This window comes from Aptenodytes forsteri, unplaced genomic scaffold, assembly GCF_000699145.1.
Source record: "Aptenodytes forsteri isolate BGI_AS27 unplaced genomic scaffold, ASM69914v1 Scaffold193, whole genome shotgun sequence".
NCBI classification, from domain to species: domain Eukaryota; kingdom Metazoa; phylum Chordata; class Aves; order Sphenisciformes; family Spheniscidae; genus Aptenodytes; species Aptenodytes forsteri.
In genome coordinates, this window is record NW_008795405.1 from 11,478,028 (window position 1) to 11,497,844 (window position 19,817).

Here is a 19,817-nt window from a genome sequence, read left to right on the forward strand (position 1 = left end):
GACATATCAAAAGGTGATTGAGGCAGAAACAAATGCGTGCAAAGGAGCTCAAAGTGCATACAACCCCACTGAAAGTGACTGGTTACAAAACTTGTTCTCTGGATGGGAATTATCACCATGGTTTAGTAGTTTATTTATTAGTTCATTGCTAAGAAGTCTTTTGCCTGTGGTTATTATGCTTCTGATAGCATGCTGTGTTTTTACTTGTATTCAGAATTGTTTACAGAATATGCTTATGAAATCTATACAAGGGTATCGAAAAGTCCTCATACAAGACCAACTACAGGTGGGTAGGGATGCCCGAAAAAAAACAAATGGGGGACTCTTATAGAAGAAATTTGATTAACTATATTCTTCTCTCTGAATAGCCTCGTTTAGCATTAGTAGCTTAGCACTAGTAGCTAAAGTACTTGAAGCCTGAGGTCGCAGGAGCTGACCGAGAGTAAACTTTTTCGCAAAACTCATGCTGCTAAGACAGAACTAGCTGAATCCAGCAGATGCGAGCGGATGAATGAAGAAGATAAGGACCAAGGAAACAATTCCAAGAGAATGAGGTAACTTCAGAAGAAGGCCAGCCCAGCGACAGTGAAAACCAGTAAGAAATCAAGAGACCACCAACCAGAATTAGGCGATTGGACTTTGGGATCGGGTGATGGGTGGTACGAGTATAACTGAGGGGCGTGATCTGGGGTAGGGGTCCCTCTCCGGAGGCACCCAGCTCGAGCTATAACCTGAGAACTAATAAAAGAGGAATTGGAAACCTTTGCTCGGACTTTACATTAATCAGCGGGATCCTAGGGTCGGACCCTGTTACGGTGGTCGGTGTGCACAAATCCGTAACACCTGTCAGTACTAAAATTGCTTATACTGGTGTAGGTATTCCCATGAGGAAAGGAAAATAAATTCTACTCCTATAAAAGCATCCACACTACTGATTAGACTGATATAATTACATCAATAATAAAAGAACATCAGACCTCTAATTAGCCCAGTGGTACCAAAGCCCGTGTGTACTTTGCAGTGCCCTTTCTCCTTTTCCAACCCAGGATTTGGGTCTGTGCTCTGTTAACTGCAGCCCTCACCTACAGAAATTTGGCAATTTGTACCTTCTAAAGTTGGTTGCTCTGGAAACAGGCTACAATTTCTTCCAGCTTCACAGCAAGAGCTGCTGAACTCCCAGACAAACAAGCGTAGCAGCTCTGTTCGCTTGCTTCCCCAGGCTGACGAACTTGCCTCAGGAGTCACAGATTTTTTTCCTCTTTCTTATCCACTCTGTGAGGCCAACCCCATGAGGAGCTTTTGATTGACTTGAGAAAACACTTAAGCCCTGAAGTACCTTTCACAAAAGGAAGCTGGAATAGGAAATCTCACACGGGCCAGAAAAAATATCAGACATCTGCCTGAGTATCAGAAGGGAGGTGGAAGGGACCTATAGAGGGTTACAGAATCAGGACCATTTCCTAAAAGAGAGCCCTTCTGTCTGGTGCCTCCCTTCTTCTCCCCAATCCTATGACCTCTGATGACATCCTAGTTTTCCGCAAAGACTATTAGATATTACTTACATATTGTTGCTTGCTACATTATCAGTCTGTTACTAGTCACTCAACTCATGGTCTTCTGAGCTCCTTCCTTCACCAAGCCATTCATCAAACAATCTGGAATCGCTCAGGCTCCCAAAACGCACCCTGCTAGCACAGGACAAAGCAGTGGGTGTTTTAACACCCAAGAAAGCACAGTGTTTCTTACCAGATTTTCCCCCTGGGATGCGGCAGTATGAGGTGAGATCATCAGAAAGTGTCATTTTCCTTCCTTCTTTCCCCCTTCCAGACCTGGATACACAGACTGACTGCGGTAAGCATGAGGTACCCGGCCCTTTCTCAGTAAGGTACGAATTACCTCCCCTATGTCACATGGCCAGCCCTGTGCCTGGGCTGCTGGCGTATGGCAAGGCAGCACTCCAGCTTCTGCTTTGCTAACTTGCTGTTTTATTAACATACAGGGGAGGAGAGAAAGAAAAGGCTGGGGGAATGTCAGGAAATTTTGCTTTCCAACATGCGAGATCCTGTCCAAACTAGCTCCTCAGCAGATGTCTTAAACTACAGGGACTCTTCCTTCTCTTGATAGGCATGACAGTTCAGGAACTCCACGGCAAGGATGAGGTCAACTGGCCCCACGCATTCACAAAATAAAAATGAAGGCTCAGAAGCTATTAGGGTTTCAGTTTTCTGTTACGTAGTACTGGGTGCTCTGTATCAGCTTGGCCCCTGACAACACTCTGCTGAACTCGCGCTTTTATTAATCTTCTTGGAAGTTGCTGTTACAGCCAAAATAGACGTAATTAGTCCTTTAATTAATGGGTATTTTAGCAGACATAAGCTGCCACAAAATACAAGATTACTTGTTTGAGGCCTTAGTGTAACTGCTGTGTCAGTAGAGTATTACAGAAACCATTCGATACTACCTATTTCATTAAATACTAAAATTAAATTGCCCATATGCACTTGATGTAAAACTCTTCATGTCTAATTTGCACTGGTGATACACATGCAAATAATCGGAGCTGGAGAAAACATTATCCTTTGCCTTCCTCTCTTCCTGCAGTAACCTAGTTCACATTGGAGGAGGGCAGCTAAGTGGTAATATTTTCGAGTTACCATTTAATAATTTGTTTAAATTAGCTAAAGCAAGTACAAAGTTTTTCCTCCAGGTAGAAGACTCAGGGTACCCTGTTAAGATAAGGACAAGGCAAAGCAGGCAGCCACAAGAGAGCTTTCAGAGCGCTAGACAAGTATTCTTTTTAAGACACTGAGATATTTTTAGGGTCCAGGCTCAGCCTGAGCTCCTGTCAGGGTGCAGCATCAGTAGATTAAGCATTGAGAGCTCACGCTGAGCACATCAGAGGCTCCAGGAGAAAACCAGCAGCAGAATATGCCACAGGCGAGCATGAAGAAGGTGAGGAGGAGAGCAGAAGTGTCATGCTCCATCTTGGGAAGACTTAGCAAGACAGTGGGGTGGGAGTGCGAGAACTAGGTTGTTAAACACAGGAAAACAGAAGCAGCTGAAAAAACTTCACAGCAATGATGGAAAGGAAATAATACTCTCAGTCCCCTAATTCAGTTCTCCTCATGATCATGTGGAATTAGAAATTGCTGAAACTGTCCTACCTTATGCAGATTTTCAGACGAGGAGATGCAGTGCTGTAGTGTCAGGATCTAGCCTTGATTTTGCTGATGAATTGTAAGCAGAAATACTTCACAAGATGCAGAAAAGGCCCACCTGGTCTTCAATCCCTTCAGGGATGCAAACCCAATGCAAGTTTCCTTTCCATAATGTAAGAATGTGATTAAAATGGCACAGAAAAGGAATGAGGGCATTCTTGCCTTTGCTCAGTTTTTTTCAGCTTTCCTTGCAAGGAACTTTCTTTAAATTCTTGTTTTTATTTTTCAGATGTCACATTAACTCCAAAGATGTGTCACCTTCTCACATGGGTGTGGAAACAGAACCTTACCATCTCTTCCTCCCCAAAACTTCCCCCCTCTCCTCCGAAGGGCATGAGACAAACAGTGCGTTGCAAGGAAAGCTTCATACATAATTGATAAGCTCTGTATGCTTACGATTAAATTGTCACAGCTCTTCTTCAGTAATGCAAGGAAGCAAGAGAAAAGCCCTCCAGAGATGGGGGAGTAGGGGGGGCCCTTCAATTACTTACATAGATAAAAGAGCAAAGAGTTTGCTATTCTCACACAACCAGCATGTGGTTGGAGGGGGCACTCAACTCCATAGACAAATTTCTCTTTGACTAGCTGAGTAAACTGATGCCTCCTATCACGGCAGTGACACTGGTTCTATACTGTATGAGACACAAAACCTCAGCCTGATCTAGAGCTGGCAGGTGAAGGCTCCCTGTGCTCCCACCACTACAGATCCCACTGCTATGTCTTACCTTTTGGGTGCTTTTCCCTTCTCCTTGCATGCTAAGTGCAAACGGCATCAGCTATGAGGTATTTAGAAATCTCAAGTGATTGAAAACAGATGCAGGCTTTGGGTTTTATAGCAGATATAATTTAAGAAAAATTCAAAATATATTTTTCTGACATATTTTTAACAATAGTTTTAAAAATTATTTGTCCAGGTCAGGTTAAAATGATTTAAAAGCATAACTATCAGGAAGCACTCTTCAAAAGTGACATTTCACAACATCATAATCTTTTCCATTAAAGCAAAGGTCATGGTTCTAACACGTTTTCAAATACAAACTTAACTCCAAATATTAATTAAGAAAACACTGAGTAGCAACACTTATTCTTCAAAAATCTACACATCTCCAAAGGTCAGTCCTAGCCCATTGCCACCTTTCCTTTTTTTGCACATTCTAAAACATATTAACACAGGACTAAGGGAATCAGACCCAGTGGAGAACAGAAAGGAGAAAGAAAATTGGGAGAGATTTCCATAACCAGAATTGTAGACCTGCTGGTAACACTAATTGTAATTGCCGCCTTTCTCACTGAACTGGCTGCAGTAAAAGCCAAACCTCCCGTTGTCACCAGCTCAGATTGTACTAAGACTGTATACAGCCTACCTTCCCCTTTCCTTTAAGGACATAAAAATTCAAATCAAGTTTTATCATTAGAGTATGCCCACAGTGAATTTTACCCAGTAACTTTTACCCATCACACAAAAAGAAGTAATAAACAGAACTATTTCAAAACTAATTAACTTCTATTAATACAGAGTAAGAAAAAATAAGTAAGAACGTGAGGAAACAAGATCCAAGACAAGATTCAACAGTAACTAACTGCACGTTAACAGAGCAAACATTTTGCTTTGTGCCTGCACAACCAAGACACAGGCAACATCCTCTGATACTACGTGTCTTCTAGCTGAGTTCCTTCATAAGCACTGACAGCCTTGATACGATTGTCATTGCTTTTGTCGCACTGAGTGATCTTGCTTAGTTATCTAATTTAATTTTATTGATTTCTTCTTCTTGGCTGCTTGTTTGGACACGGTACCCAGAGCAGATTCTGAAATACCCACTGCTGTCTGAGGCAGGAGTAGTTTTCCAGACTGTGTTGGGTACTTGGTTTTCATAAGGACTTTAAACAGTGGCTGGGACAACATATGTTTTAGTTGTTTTTTCATCCCCTTCAGCATCTTTTGCTTCTGGCTTTCTTCTTGCTCACTAGCTTTTCTTCCTTGGGGCAGAAATCAAAAGATACAGAATGTTACAAGAGAAGAACTTGCATTGACCTCTTTCACCAGGCTTTTGTAGTGCTAGGGGCAGATGCTAATCTCATCTTTCTCTCTATAACAAGGTCACACAACTCCCATACAGTCTTCCAGTCATCTGTGACACTTTCAGATCACCCAGGCTATCCACAAGGTAACAAGATCAAGAAGAATCCTGACTACTGAGTAACTATACCCCAGGTATCATTCTCCTAAATCATTCAGGTGGCTCTCAATCCAGAACAGACTCGGGAACAAAAGGAAAGGGAGCCCAGAAGATAAGGTATTAACCCAGGGCTTCTAGCTCAGGCAGAAGCTTCTTCTGTGAATTTCATTACTTTATGCATGCCTCATTTCAGCGCATGTAAAACAGGAAGCCCTTTCCTCCTTATACATAAAAAACAATGAGGTGCTCAGATTTAATAACATAGAAGAAGGGCATAGAAAAGACTGGAGATAGTTAATATGGTCAGAGGCCTGAAATGGAGAGAATAAATGAAATCAAGGTTGCTGTAATGTAAATTGAAAGGACATTACTAAATCCTTTGTAACAGAATAAGAGGCATTTCATTTATGGGAGGAATGACTGAGATTTTAATTGGTCTCCAACAAGCTACAGAAGAATCGGAGACTGAATGCATTTTAAAGCATGAATCTGGCAAGATTCTAGGTGGCAATTACAAAGTGCTTCACTCGAGAGCCACAACTTACTTGGACTGGATGTGCTGTTTCGAAACTCATTTGAAAGCACTGCATACTCAGATTATGTCAAAACAAGACAGCAGAGTGCTAATTATCTGAGAGCGCTCCTCTGTTTGGACAGAGACGTTTAGTGCTTGTTTGCAAAGTGGTTGAGAACAAGCTAGTCCAGCCATGAATAAAGGAAGGAAAAAAATTAATCTGAACGTGCTTAAAAATTAAGGCATCTGCATATTTAGCAGCTAACAGGTTAGAGACATCTTAAGCTGAAGTGACCCAGGCAGCACTGCTATTCAGCATGCCCTCAAAGAACTGGTAGGAAATCATACTTTCAGCTCCTAAAATTTGAACACAATGTGGCATTTTACAGTGCATCTAAGCAGTGCAAAGCTTCATGGCACTGAACTAACAGGCACCTGTAATTGCACAGCTGTACACATTCTCTCAGGCGCAGGCTGCAGAACATTTAATTTTAAAAATGTAAGAAATTATTTACTTCTAACACACCACCAAAAACCTCCGCAACTTGAATATAAGTATTGGCCATTTAGTCCACACAACTCAACCTACATAAGGCTCACATAATTTTTGGTGTTTGCTAGTGTTTCCTGGGTGTTCCCACACAGAGCTGTCAGGCTCCTGTCCTGCTGCCTGACTACAGGGGGGTGGGAGAGATAAGCCGAAGTGGAGAAACTGCTTTTTCTTTGACACAGAGGGGACAAGACTCAAGCAGGACATACTGGGCTGTTAGATTACCCTAAAATGTTTGCCAGAAGCTAAACAGTTCTTGTCCTACGACATGTGGACTTGTCTGTGACTTGCCGGAATTGTCATACCTCAGTTCCTCAGCTCCAGCACTATCTACTGCACAATCATCCTGAAAACACCAGCAACACCACGTACTAAGTAATGACACTCCTTTCCTTCCCCTTCTGCCCTGCAAGTTTTAAGAGTTCCTCTGCCACGGTGGGGCTTCTTCTGGACACCAGTGCTATGGGACCAACTGAGTATACCCATAAACAAATATTTCTACTTGCCCATAAACATGTCATCATCAAGATCAATCTCAAGAGCCTCTGCAGCTTGCTGGAGCCAGGAGTTGTGTTGCTTTGCTCGACTGTTGAAAAATTCTGCCTTCTCAATCTGCTGCGCCAAATTCATCCGCTCCTGCAACAAAAGTACATTGTAGACATTATCATCAGCTTTAAACGTGGGGCACTTCAGCAGAATCAGTGTTTGAGAGCATGCATTACAATGCAACTGAGGTGCAGAGACACTTTTGTTCCCTACTGCTGTCCCAGCAGATGCCCCACATAATAAAGACGTCATCATTTGCTAAAGTGTTTTCCTTCTTCAGATCCATGATAGCATCTAACTTCTAAAACATCTCAACTACTAAACATGCCTGAATGTTAACTCCTCAATCTTTAAACGAATCACTACAAACACTTGAGAGACATCAAGGACAAATCATGATTCAGATACCAATCATTTCCAAGTTACATATTTACATAGTACAGCTGGATCTTAAAGTTACTAGTCTCAGCAATAAGGGGCAGCTGCTAGCTTCTTCCCACTCTGAAGTAGTAAGCTCCTGCAGGCCATATGGAAGGAGCTACTCATGTTTTCAGAAATGCACCTGATCTTGTTTAGGCACAGGACAAAATGTCCTGTAGTTCTTCCCAGCTGCACACACATGGAACAAAGATGTCCAGCAAACCTAACCCGACCCATAGCCTTTCAGCTGGGCCAAGCTGTCTTAAATACCTAATTCATTATGGAAAGAAAATCTGCACTAACAGTAAATAATAATCAACCCAGCAGCAAGTTCTGCTGTTTGGAATGTGCCTGTGGTTGCACAAAAAAAATCCTGGGCAGGACACCCTGACCACCCCAATGGAATAGTCTGGTGCTACACACTAAGAGCATCAGCCAGAACTGCCAGGATAATTAAAACGCAAAAAGAGAGGAAATTAAACTTGCAGTTGACTAATAAAACAAGTCAGTCACTTCTCCTTAGATCATTACAAGAAATTTTAAATAGTTTTTCCATCTTTGTAAAACTTGACTCCTCTTTTGGTCTCTCCTCTACCCTGGTTCACCAATTCTATTCCTCTAAAGTGTGAAATACCTTCAGACTTTTCCTGAACTTCAATAAAGGCATGCAGAACCAGGGAAGGAGCGTGCCAAAGGGACAGACTTAAGAACCAGGAGCACTATTAGTCCCAACTACAATGGCTTTGTGATTAAGCCCAGGGCAAAGTGTAAATGAGACCTGACTATATGAAGGGCCTAGGAGGCTGGAGTCCTGTAGTTACAATTACAAAGACATCTTTTCTGGGGAGAGGAGCACTATTATGGATAGGAGAGAAGATCGTGAGATGGTGGCAGGAAAATTTACGTGTGGAAACAATATTTATTTGCCCGTTAATTGACAGAGCATGGTAAGAGCCAAGAACTACTCATCAAGAAACACAGAGGGACCTCTGAAGAAACACTCTGAAAACAACAGATTTCTTTCAGTAACCAGAAACATTTGGTGGGTGGAGGGAGGCGGGGGAAAGATGGAAGAAAAGAAAAAAAAAATTCTCTTTGTTACTACCAAGAGGAGAAAAATGAGTCTGTGGAAGCATTTCTTTGATTTTCTTCCTCTTTCAGAAAGCTGCATCTCCTGAAAGATTCACACTAAATACCCCATCTGCAGCAAGCCTGGGCTTTGAAACTTGCTGAGATTATTCGCAAGGTGAGGATACCGCTGTTGCTGCTGGGGTAGATCCTGGGCTCAGTCCAAGCCAACTGGATAAACATGAACCAGAATACCTTAAGGAAGATATCTGTTGCATTATCTGTTTGCGTTTTTCTCCTGTTCTCAATGACTGTGCAATATTCAGACACTCCAACCCCAGCTGGATTCCTTTTAAATGCAGTATTTAAATACGTCCCATTTGTACATGCCTGATGTCACCCAAACTGTTAAGAGAATGCTGAGACATCAAATGGCCTCTTGTTCAAGAAGTAGAAAATCTGTGGTGACTAGATGCTTTCTAAACTATATTGTTTTGTAAATCCTACCCATCTTGTGAGTTAGTGAATGACTGAATTCTCCTTAAAATGGGCAATAACCTAGAAAAAGGAAACATACCTGGTTTGACAGGGTTCAGTGGCAGCCATGGACTCACAGTATAGGAACTTTTAGAAAAGCAGACAACTCATTATTTCAACTGAGAAGAGGCAGATGAAGACCACTGAAGATCCCTGGACCTGCTACTGTTCTCGTCTGTTCCTAACACAAGAGGCTTTAAACAACGTACTTAACAGAGCCATCCCAGCTCCCCAGCCACAAAACATACTCGCTTCCCTGTACTGTTTTTGGGAATCCAGTCATGAGCAGCTCTACATAACAACATGCAAGAAAAAAGTGATGTTTATGTTTGAACACCTTTCTTGGGCCAGTTATTGAGGAGAAATCACAAACATTGCTTAAAAAAAGATAACGTGTGATTAACTTCCTTTTCAAATCCACATCCCGAAGAGTAAATTTCATCTGAAACGTGGAAAGAATGTGATGAGTAATGCAGTAATGTAAGTAAGGAAGCAACTACTCGAGCTGTAAAGAGATTGTTGTTTCTTTACCTTGACAGAAGTCATGCACTTGGTTTCAACTGGGAAAAATGGCAGCTCTTCACTCTTCTCCAACGTTTTATAGATTTTCCTAAAATTGATCAAGTCATCAGGGCCGATAAGCAATAGGCTAAGGCCTTCGTTGGCAGCTCGGGCTGTTCTGCCACTTCTGTGTACGTACAACTCAGAAGTACGAGGAACCTGCAAATATTCGGAAAAAACATGAAGCCGGCCACGGAAAGCTAGCAGCAACCTGTCATGCTTTGGCCAAGAGGTTGCCAGAGAATATTGGTTTTTATATACACATGGTACATTGCATGTAACACAGCTGAAGGTAAAGTAAAAGATAATGTCTGGAGACACTTTTTGTTCTCTAGTCCAGTATTCTTCCTTGCACAATCTTTTGTGAGTCTCTCCTAACTTCTGACCCTCTGCCATTTCATTTGCAAAGCCAGAAAAAACTGTATGTGTCCTCAGAGAAGAGTTATAGGGCTGAGTCATGTGACAACTTTGGATATCAAAATTAAGCAAAAAGCAAGGAGAATCATATCTGTTATGTCATTTCTCATATATAATCACACATTCATGAAGTGCTGCTACCTACCACAGTCAGTCACTGCAGCAATGAGATCCTTAAGTACAAAGCACTACAGGGCAGTTAAATTAATAATGATTAAATCTCTATACTTGGGACTATACTATACACAGGACTGAGAAGCACAGCTTTATCATGTTCAGGGTTTGGATCAGCAAAAGCTTATTTCAAAACCAAAACAGTAAAAGCAAAAACATGAAAAATATTTAACCTGATAGTGGATGACATGCTGCACGTTGGGAATATCAAGACCACGAGCTGCAACATCTGTTGTCAGGAGGACACAGCTGAGAAAGTGATAACATTTAATGAACATAAAATTGAAGAGTAAACCATCTGGCAAGGAACATAAAATACAGTGACCTAGAATTCTACCACAGCAATTTAAGGAACAGATTTGTACTATATCATCTGCTGAAAATATGCTATTTGTTTGCCCTTACAGAAAACGATACCCAATATTACATCAGAGGCAGTCTTGAAACAGCAATTCTTAAAAGAAAAAATGCAAATGTTACCTTCAGCAGGTCTATTCTGTTTCCAATAAAGAAATTCACTACCTCACTGGATCCTGTTTTCCTATGCTTTTATTCTCTCCTAATTCACAGGAACGCTAGCACAAATCGCTATTCAATGACCTAATCCAACCACTTGGCAGGGGGCTATGCTCCCCTTCATTACATTTCTCACTGCTCTGCCCAGGCTGGGTTTAAAAATATCTTTAGCTTGATATGATCATACCATTAACAACACAGTTGATCTTTTGGCAGGACAGAAAGGTTATTACAAGTTTCACCAGTTGAGAAAAATCACATTATTAACATTATAGATTTAATTAACAGCTTTTTGGGCTGAAATATCTTCTACCAAGTTGCACTCAAATAAGTTCTCTCAGTAAATTAAAAGCTAGAAATATAAAGGGGAGGGATTCTGTTCTGACAATTAGTATTTCTCCTTACCCCTAGAAATGAAGAACTACTCAAAGAAGTCATTCTTTTCTATAAACAGTCTACTACAGAGACAAAAGTCTCCCTAGGGTATGGAACAATTCATTTTAAAAAAACCTCCCAGCAACTGAAACGAATTACTTGTAGGTAACACGAATCTGTTAAGATTTTATGGCATCTGACTGCATACTTTATTGCTACAAGGTTCAAAGCAGAAGTAAACAGAGAAAATTCTACGGTTTGCAATCTGCAGGAGGCTGTGATAGATGGTCTCATAGATTTCTTCTTGCATTCAAAATCTGCAGTCTCTGAAAATGCCCCGTCTGGCCTAGGCCAATGTTATCGATACTACATTTTGCCAAGGGATAGTGCAGATCTATCATGGCAATTCAACCTCTGTTTTCCCTGCCTATTACCAAGGTACAAATTCCCACGCAGTCAGACAGCACGCAGCACTTCACAGCAGGACTAAACTGCGAGCCTTCTGGATTATGGAAGTACTGAGACCACCAACCTCCTCCCAAAAGCCATCCCAAAGCCAGCAGCAAAACAGTAACTCTTAAAATGGCAGGACAGGCCTGCCTGGGTAAACCTGACTGCCCACTGCTCCTGAAAGGCACAACTGCCCCTTCTCTTGCATTGCTCTAGGATACCTTGACCCTCAGGAAGCTGATTCATCTAATGAAACCCACAAAACCCTAACCCAGCAAAAAGTGGTTAGTTTTCTGATGGCTTAGTGAGATGAACCAACTTACAGAAGAATCAAATGAGCTGTAGAGCCAGGGCACAGGGGCAGAGAGGTGTGCAGGATGGTTGTAAAAGCATATGGCTGAAAATGGGGCAAATGACAGCTCTTTCAGCAGCAATGAGCTGCCAGACCACAGGATAATTCAGGCTCCAAGGGACCTCAGGACGTCTCTAGTCCAACCTCCTCCTCAAAGCAGGATTAGCTATAAGGTTGGACCAGGTTGCTCAGGGCTTTATCCAATCGAGCCTCAAAAACCTTCAAGAACGAGCAGCCTGTTCCAATGCCTGACTGTCCTCACAGAGAAAAAGCTCTTTCTTATATCCAGCCTGAATCTCTCGTTTCAACTTGCACCCGTTATCCCTACCACACACCACTGTGAAGAGCCTGGCTCCACCTTCTGGATAACCTTCTTCTAAGATATCGGAGGGCTGCCATTAGGTCCCCACAAAGTCTTTTTCCCAGGTGATATAAACCCAGTGCCTTCAGCCTCTCTCCTTGCAGAGCAAGTGCTTCTTGACCATCTTGGTAGCCTTCCACTGAACTCGCTCCAGTTCATCACCTCAACCATCCTGTGAAACCTCACCCTTAATCGTTAATAACCTGGGCTCATGAACAGGGGACTTGCATCCCCAGCTGACTCCCCCAACCTGCTCCTACTCTAACAGAGCTGTTTCCTCTCCCCACTATCCTTTACATGATTTCTTTTCTTCTCCGCTGGAAGTAGAAAATCAACTCACCTGTCCCGCTCAGCAAACCTTTCCAGGTTTTTCAGCCTTTGCTTTTGGTGCATGTTGGCATGCAAAGGAAGAGGATCGCAATTTAAGATTGTGAGGAGAGAACTGAGGCGTTTTACACAGTCTATGCTGTTTGCAAAGACCATGGTTCTTCCTGGATACTGGAGAAGAAAGTAATAGAGATAATAGTCCTTCTCGTTTGTGTTACAGTGGATTCTGGTTTCTGTCAGAGTCTCAACAGTAGCCTCTTTCCTTGTTAAGTCTATCACTTTGGGTTTGCCCTTTATTCCTACTTTTTCCATTAACAATTCTAGTTTGGTCTTCTTGTCCATCTTTTTAGCATTCTTTTTTTGTAAAACTCTTGTGGGAGTCTGATGGACTAAAGTCAAAGTGGCAGAAAAAACAAAAGTCTGTCGTTGAGGATTATACTGTGAATCATTTAAGATTTCCAGCAACTGAGACAGCTCTAAGAAGTGACCTTTCTCAACCATTCGGTCTGCTTCATCAATCACAAGGCACCTGTCAAATAGAAAACACACAGTAAAAATACACTTGTGCAGATAAATACGAATCTGATACACTTCAAAAGAACTTTTCCTGCGAAACACATAAGGGAAGTTCTGCATATAAAACCCAAAGGAACACAGGTATGCCGGGGTAGCTACAGCAGCCTTCCACTTTTCTTTCTGAAAAATCAGATTTCTAAAGGAAAAATGAGGTTTTTGCTGTTGGCTTTACTTGACATTTCCTTCCATCAATATAACCACTGTGCATTTCAATAAAACACTCTGGCAAAGAAATAAGTGATCTTACATAGTCTAAATTATTTAATCAGTTAGTAAACATAATCTGTATGCAGTGATGCCTAGTTCAGTATCCAGCAGTTAGTCTAAAAGGCACCTTTACCTGAGCTGCCGAAGATTTGAGAGATGTGGGTGTCTCTCTTTAACTAACTCCCACAGACGGCCTGGGGTTGCAATTACAATTTCTGGCTTTCGATTCAGTACACGTTCTTGCTTCTGTGCAGCCATGCCTCCAACTAGAATTGCAGTCTTAATACCTAGAACATACAAATAATAGTTTTTAATCTCACTAATTTATCAGTGAATGTCTTTACATACCTCCACTCAAAGAAGTATTTTAAAAAGTCTATACTGCAACTTTCAGCAAGCATTTTGGCCAGGAAACTTCAGGGGTTTTATACAACACTGAGCACACAGCAACGCCCTCAATTTTACAGAAAAATCCTCACTGTAGTTAGACGCCAAAAATAAAGCAGTCTTTCTTTTAGTGCACCTGTCTTCCAAATGCAGGAAGAATCATGTATGTCCTCCATAGCTGTTAGCTTTGTTTACCCATACTTCAGAATCTCATGTTTTGTCAATTATATCTGCATGAACAAGCATTTTCCTGTTACGAATAACCAGCGGGCCCCTCCAAAAATAAGACTGTGAAATGCTTGCCTTGCTAATAACTGCTCATTTGCTATGGAATAATCCTAACAAGAATGCTCCCTCCCAATTAATGATTCTCTGGACTGCACAGTAACGCAGAGACTCTAAGTTAGCTTTAAGCAATTTGCTCAGATACTAAAAAGAGTTTAGCTTTGGAAGCACAGACTCCACACATGGCTTACTTCACTCTACTTCTTCAAAGAATACACTGGCCTATGACAAACTCCATGCTACTGTGCAAGTATCCAAGCTACCACAGATCTTTCTTCCCTACTACTTGTGGAACCCCATGCTTCCAGGTGGGGGTTTTTTTCAAAGTGAGTTTGAGACAATAAAACCAGCCCACCTCAAAATGTATTTTCTCTTCTGCTGCAGCAACTATACATCACTTGGGCAGCAGATTTTTTACACACAAATAGCACTGCTCCTATCAGAACTGTACTGACATAAATTGATTATTTCAGGCTAGGAGTTAAAATTAGCCTTGTAATCAGCTATAGACTGATGAGCACAGCAGGACGTATAGACAGCAAAGGAAGATGTGCTTGAAAGCAGTTCACTGTGCTACATATCCTCTTTAATAAATAAACAATTACTACTATTGGAGAAGTGGGAAGTTGTTTCCCAATTCTCCCATTTTGAACAGTTTCACATCTCAATCATTCACTTAACAGATGTGCTGACCCCTGGTTTGGAAGAGAAAGGAACAGGATGGAATTGCTTTCATCAGGCATGTTACCCAGCAATATGCTGTGGCCTGACTGCTGTAAGAGGTAAGTCAGACAATCCAGCAACGCCTTCTACCCTTAAAATTTATGGCCATAATTTCTTTTTTTGATAGATAGAGCAAAATGATATACATAGATATATCTATTATCTATATAGATTGATATATCTGTCAAAAAAGGAAATTATTAAAAAAAAATATATATATATAATGAAATTATTTTCCATATACAACCTACATCATCCAAAACCAGGACAAAGTTAGCTGTGGCTGGGTATCTAGTACTGATTCTGCGTTGCTAAAGCATGAGTCAATAGCTATTTGAAGGAAGAAACATTTTAAAGCAAAATATCCCACGTTAACTGTTTACTTCCACATGCATCTCACTGAAGAATCTTAATGCATTTCACAAATATTAGTGACTACAAACCCTAACCCTTCAAAAGCCACCCCAATTTTATGATGCGGAAGAAACTGTGGCACACATTCTGGCTCAACACCAATGCCAAGATCCAAACCCAGCGTAATCTGGGACATGGCCTGTGGGGTCTACATACCTGTAAACTTTGCAACTGCATCGATGTGGTGTTTTACTTGTACAGCTAATTCTCTTGTGGGAGTAAGGACCAGTCCTAAAAGAGGTCTCTTTTTATGGGAGCCAACGGTATGTGTCTCGTCACCAGAATCAAATTCAAAATTTTCCAGCACCTTCACACAGCCTGTTGTGAAAGATGCATCATCTTCATCTCCACTATCTTCAACCTGCTGATGGGCCAGTTTTTCTGCTTCATCCTCATTTTCCCATCTTGTTTCATCATGATGCTGATGGGACTCTTTAGAAACACTGTCATTTCTGGTTGTTGAGCTATTTGATTTTTGCCACTGCAGCACAGAGTGAATCATTGGAATTGCAAATGCAAGCGTTTTGCCGCTTCCTAAAAAACCAAACAAGAATAATAATACAGACTGACAAGTCATTTATTTGAAAAGATAAGAAAAGCAACAGCCAATCACACACTTTTCTTAACACATACAGTTGTAACAGACACAAACTCTTGATCTTTAGAAGACCAGAAACTTGCAGCAATAGCATCTTTTCTCCTGTTCCCTTTATACATCTCCTTGAGGTCACCAACAGCATACTTCCTGGGGAACAGGTATTTTTCCAATCTCTAGCAGGTCAGGCAGATTCATTTGTTCTGAAACTGGTTTTTAAAAGCTGCAGTTGCAGCCAAGATATTTTTAAAGAACTGTATGCCCGTAAGGAGAATACCATGCCCTAATTGACAGTTCTGATCAATGTTGTCCAAATAAAGGAATAGCAAATGAGGCCAAGGACAAACTGGAATGTATTTGAAGGATTCGCTTCCATCTTCAATTTACAGTACTGTGTTTATGACTTTCTAAGAAACTGTATTTTGAAATACTCCACCATCTAATTTCCTGATCTATCACCAGCTCACATTTTTATAATCAAAACACATAAATCTGATTTAAAACAGACAATCCACTTTGGAGAGAAGGGGGCTGTCAAATACAAAAATGCTCCCCTAACTTTAATTTCAGGGGTTCACTGTACCAAACCGCAAGTCACATCCCTGCCACATACTCCCTTCTGAACTATCTGTCACTAATAAAAACGTTAGGAGAAGCCTGGTAGCACATCCACCCCAGCTAAGATTCTCATAAATATCAGTTCATTGATCACAAAAGCAGCATCCAGAGCACAAGACACTATTACACCATTCTTGTAACAGGCCACTGCTGGGAAGCAGTCCTCTGGAAATCTCATCTCCATTCCTTGAGCACCGTTTGTCTGTATCACAAATGGTTTGCCAAATTCAGCAACACGGAATTTTGCCTGTTTAGGGAAGAACCTTAATATTAGTTAATAAACAGCTAAGCCCAGTATCCTGACCAATACTGCTGCAAAGTCTCCTCGTACCCACTCCCCCACCATTCTGCATGTCTGGGAGGTCTCTTCTGACTTCTGCACTTGAAGCAGAAAATGTTTACAATCTGCATTTGCAGAGCACTTATACAATAAGATTCTCTATTACCAGAACATCTGCTTTTAAGGTGAAGAACACTGCTGATCTTCAATTAAATGTAACACAATTTGGCTGGTGCAAATGTCAGTAATACACCCAGCTAGATTATGGCTGTGATAATCAGGACTATTCTGCAGGTACTAGATTCACCCACAAATTAAACAAATAATCACCTCACAGGGCACGTTATCTTCACAACACACAGATCACATACCATAGCCAGGCCTGCAAAACCAGGAGAAAAGTATATCTTGGTACCCTCAGATACTACAGCTCTGGCTAATTCATGCTCTTTTAAACGGTTTTAGATTGTAAGATTTTACAGAGATAAAATTTGGTTCCTTAACCAAAAACTTCACTAGTTCTACATGGTAATGAACAGAACTGGTTAGATCCACCGCAAAAACAACAAGCCTTGACATTTCCTGCATCTGATCTCCACAGGGATCTACCGCCGTATCAAAATCTTGCCATTCTCCCCTATGTTGCCACCAAAAAGGGAAGATGAATAGCTGTTTCACCTGTCACCTTCCTCCCTCAGGCCCAATGCTAAGGGAAGCTGTAGGATGTAGAATAAAGAACTGGAGAGTTTCAGCCTCTCCCAGCTGCAGCACTTCCTAACAGACAATTGTCCATATCTTCTCACAAGTTTCTGCAGGAACACCGATGACCCACTAGGCTCTCTGGAGAGAACCTGGCTTTCTTTCATGGAAGAAGAAAATAAATGAGCAAAACGCAGTCCTACTACCTCAAGGTTATGCAAAATTAGACAGCAACAACACAACCTGCTACCAACCATGCTTTCTATTCTGCAGCTAGAGAGGGATTTGCTTTCCAGCACTGCCAAAATGGCACATTTTTGCAGCACAAAAACACCATGTAAATTTTCAGTTCCATTTTCGAAAACACTCCCTGAAGGGTTTTCTAATCTTATTAAAGCTAATAGCACCAGCCTAGCTTCTAATTAAAATAAAAATGCAAATGACTGCATATCTTATTAGTTACTATACTTTCATGTTCGAAAGCAGTAAATGGCTTTACAAGACAAGCAGTGAGATAAGGCAACTGGAACAGAAGAAAAGAATGCAAAAGAAGCCTTTAAACCAACACAGCTTCCAACTGTGCTTCCTATTTTTAGTTTTTATGGGGAAAAAAATGTTACACTACTAAAGAAGACAAAACTTCAAAGGTATGAGCAGCAAAAAAGTTAGAGGGAAAGTAATGCTCTGAGACTTCACAGCATTGTTTAAGTGAAAAAGAAGCTATAACAAATTTCACAAAGGCTAGCAATGCCCAAAGACAAAGGCATGAGCTGATCACAAGCTGGACAAGAGACTGTACCTCTCCAGTTAATGGATCAATGTAATACTTTAAGCACAAGCAGTGAGAAGGGCTGGTGACAACGTACAGGCCAAGCCCAGAGACAGGGCACAGGGTGGGCCTGTTTTGCTACGATAAAGGCCTAGGCCATATTCACAATGCCTAACACTGTGCCTAGTATTTATTTGCCACTCCAAGCTAGTACTGAATCACCTTCAGAGGAACCTAGTTCTCTGCTTTGCCTTGGCATGGGGACATCCACAGAAGTTAGGCTGTTGGAACATGACTCTGTTTGTTTCAACAATTCTGCCCTTTGCAGTGTATTGCCTTACAGTTCCCAAACTAGGAAACAATTTGAGAAACAACAGAAAAAGAGACTTCTGTCAAAAGCATAAAAACTCATTGAGACTTCAGAGCTTTGCACATTGTACTTTGTAAAGATGGAACATCCTGCGTTTGTAAGTTACAAAGTTTTAATACTTCACAATGAATCACTACTAATATATTGGATATGCAGAAGATACCAGCTCTTCTCCTAATATAAGTGCTTCTTCTGCTACATGTAAAAACTCGTAACAATAAGCTGCACTTAAAGAGGGGAGATGGGAAGCTCCCAGCATATACAACCAGTTTAACAGATTTGTACCTGTTTCTGCAGCACCAAGAACATCCATATTATCCCGGATGGCAGAAGGCAAGGCTAAGGCTTGAATAGGAGTTGGAGCGCTAAACCCCAGGTAGCTTAAGGCTCGCAACACTGGTTCTGGTACAAACAGGTCTTTCCACGCAGACACATCAGCTTTGTGATCAGTTGAGGCAGATAAAACTTCTGTTGTCCAGTTTTTAACTTTTTTAGAAGTAGTTACTGGTGGAAGAGCTTCTTGAGCTTGAGAAGCCTTATTTTTAGCTACCTTCTTTTTCTTTGGAGCATCTTTTGTGCTTGAAGTGCTCTCAGCCACATGTCCATGGTCCTCACAATTTGCTGCTTCGATTATTTCATTGCACTTTGCCTCTTTATCAACCAACACATCCATTTCTGTTGCATTAGGATCATTGCTTTTATCTGTTTTGCTTCTCAAATCTTTGTTTTTCTTTTTCTTTTTGGGAGGGACGACGGGTTCTTCCTCCTCCCCATTGCCTTTTTCTGAAACACTCTCAGCCTTTCTCTTCTTCTCTTTTACTTTCCCCACTTTGGTAGAACTTACTAGTTTGTACTCTGTAAGTTCCTCCAAGCACACTATATCTCCAAACTCCTCATCAGCAAATAGATTGGGGTCGATTTGCACAGTTTTCCATTTTCCTATTACTTCAATGCCTTTTTGTTTCAATTTAAAGGAAGATTTAAATCTCCCTCCTTTTTTGGTCTTCATTTTTACCTAAAAAGAAACTGGGGGGTAAAAAAGCAGGGCATCAGATCAAAACAATGAGGATTACGTTGATGAATTCAAACACACGGGAAGGCAAGGCATAATTCTTTTCCTTTGGGGGAAATAATATGAACGGCCTTAAGTGTGACTACAGCAGGCCAGGCCTACAGCCTCGCTCGTGTAACAGCTCCGGGGATACAACTAAAATCGCCGGAATAAGTCCCCGCAGGCCGCGAAGCGCTCCCGCCCCTGCCTACCCCGGGTACCACCCGCCGAAGAGCCCGGCATGGCCCGGCGCGGCCTCCGCTGCCGCACACGCCAG

At 41.5% G+C, this 19,817-nt stretch overlaps 1 protein-coding gene across 1 annotated transcript; it reads right to left on the bottom strand.

Annotated features, from left to right (window-relative positions):
- Positions 1-4,056: 4,056 nt before the first annotated feature.
- DDX24 (DEAD-box helicase 24) lies at positions 4,057-19,510 on the bottom strand. The gene is made up of 8 exons (XM_009280798.2): positions 18,775-19,510; positions 15,315-15,692; positions 13,483-13,636; positions 12,580-13,095; positions 10,359-10,434; positions 9,565-9,753; positions 6,969-7,098; positions 4,057-5,198 (listed from the first exon to the last, which is right to left on the bottom strand). Exons 1-8 carry the CDS (start codon positions 19,496-19,498, stop codon positions 4,963-4,965), a joined length of 2,403 nt encoding a protein of 800 aa, XP_009279073.1. The 5' UTR covers positions 19,499-19,510; the 3' UTR covers positions 4,057-4,962.
- Between the last annotated feature and the right edge of the window lie 307 nt (positions 19,511-19,817).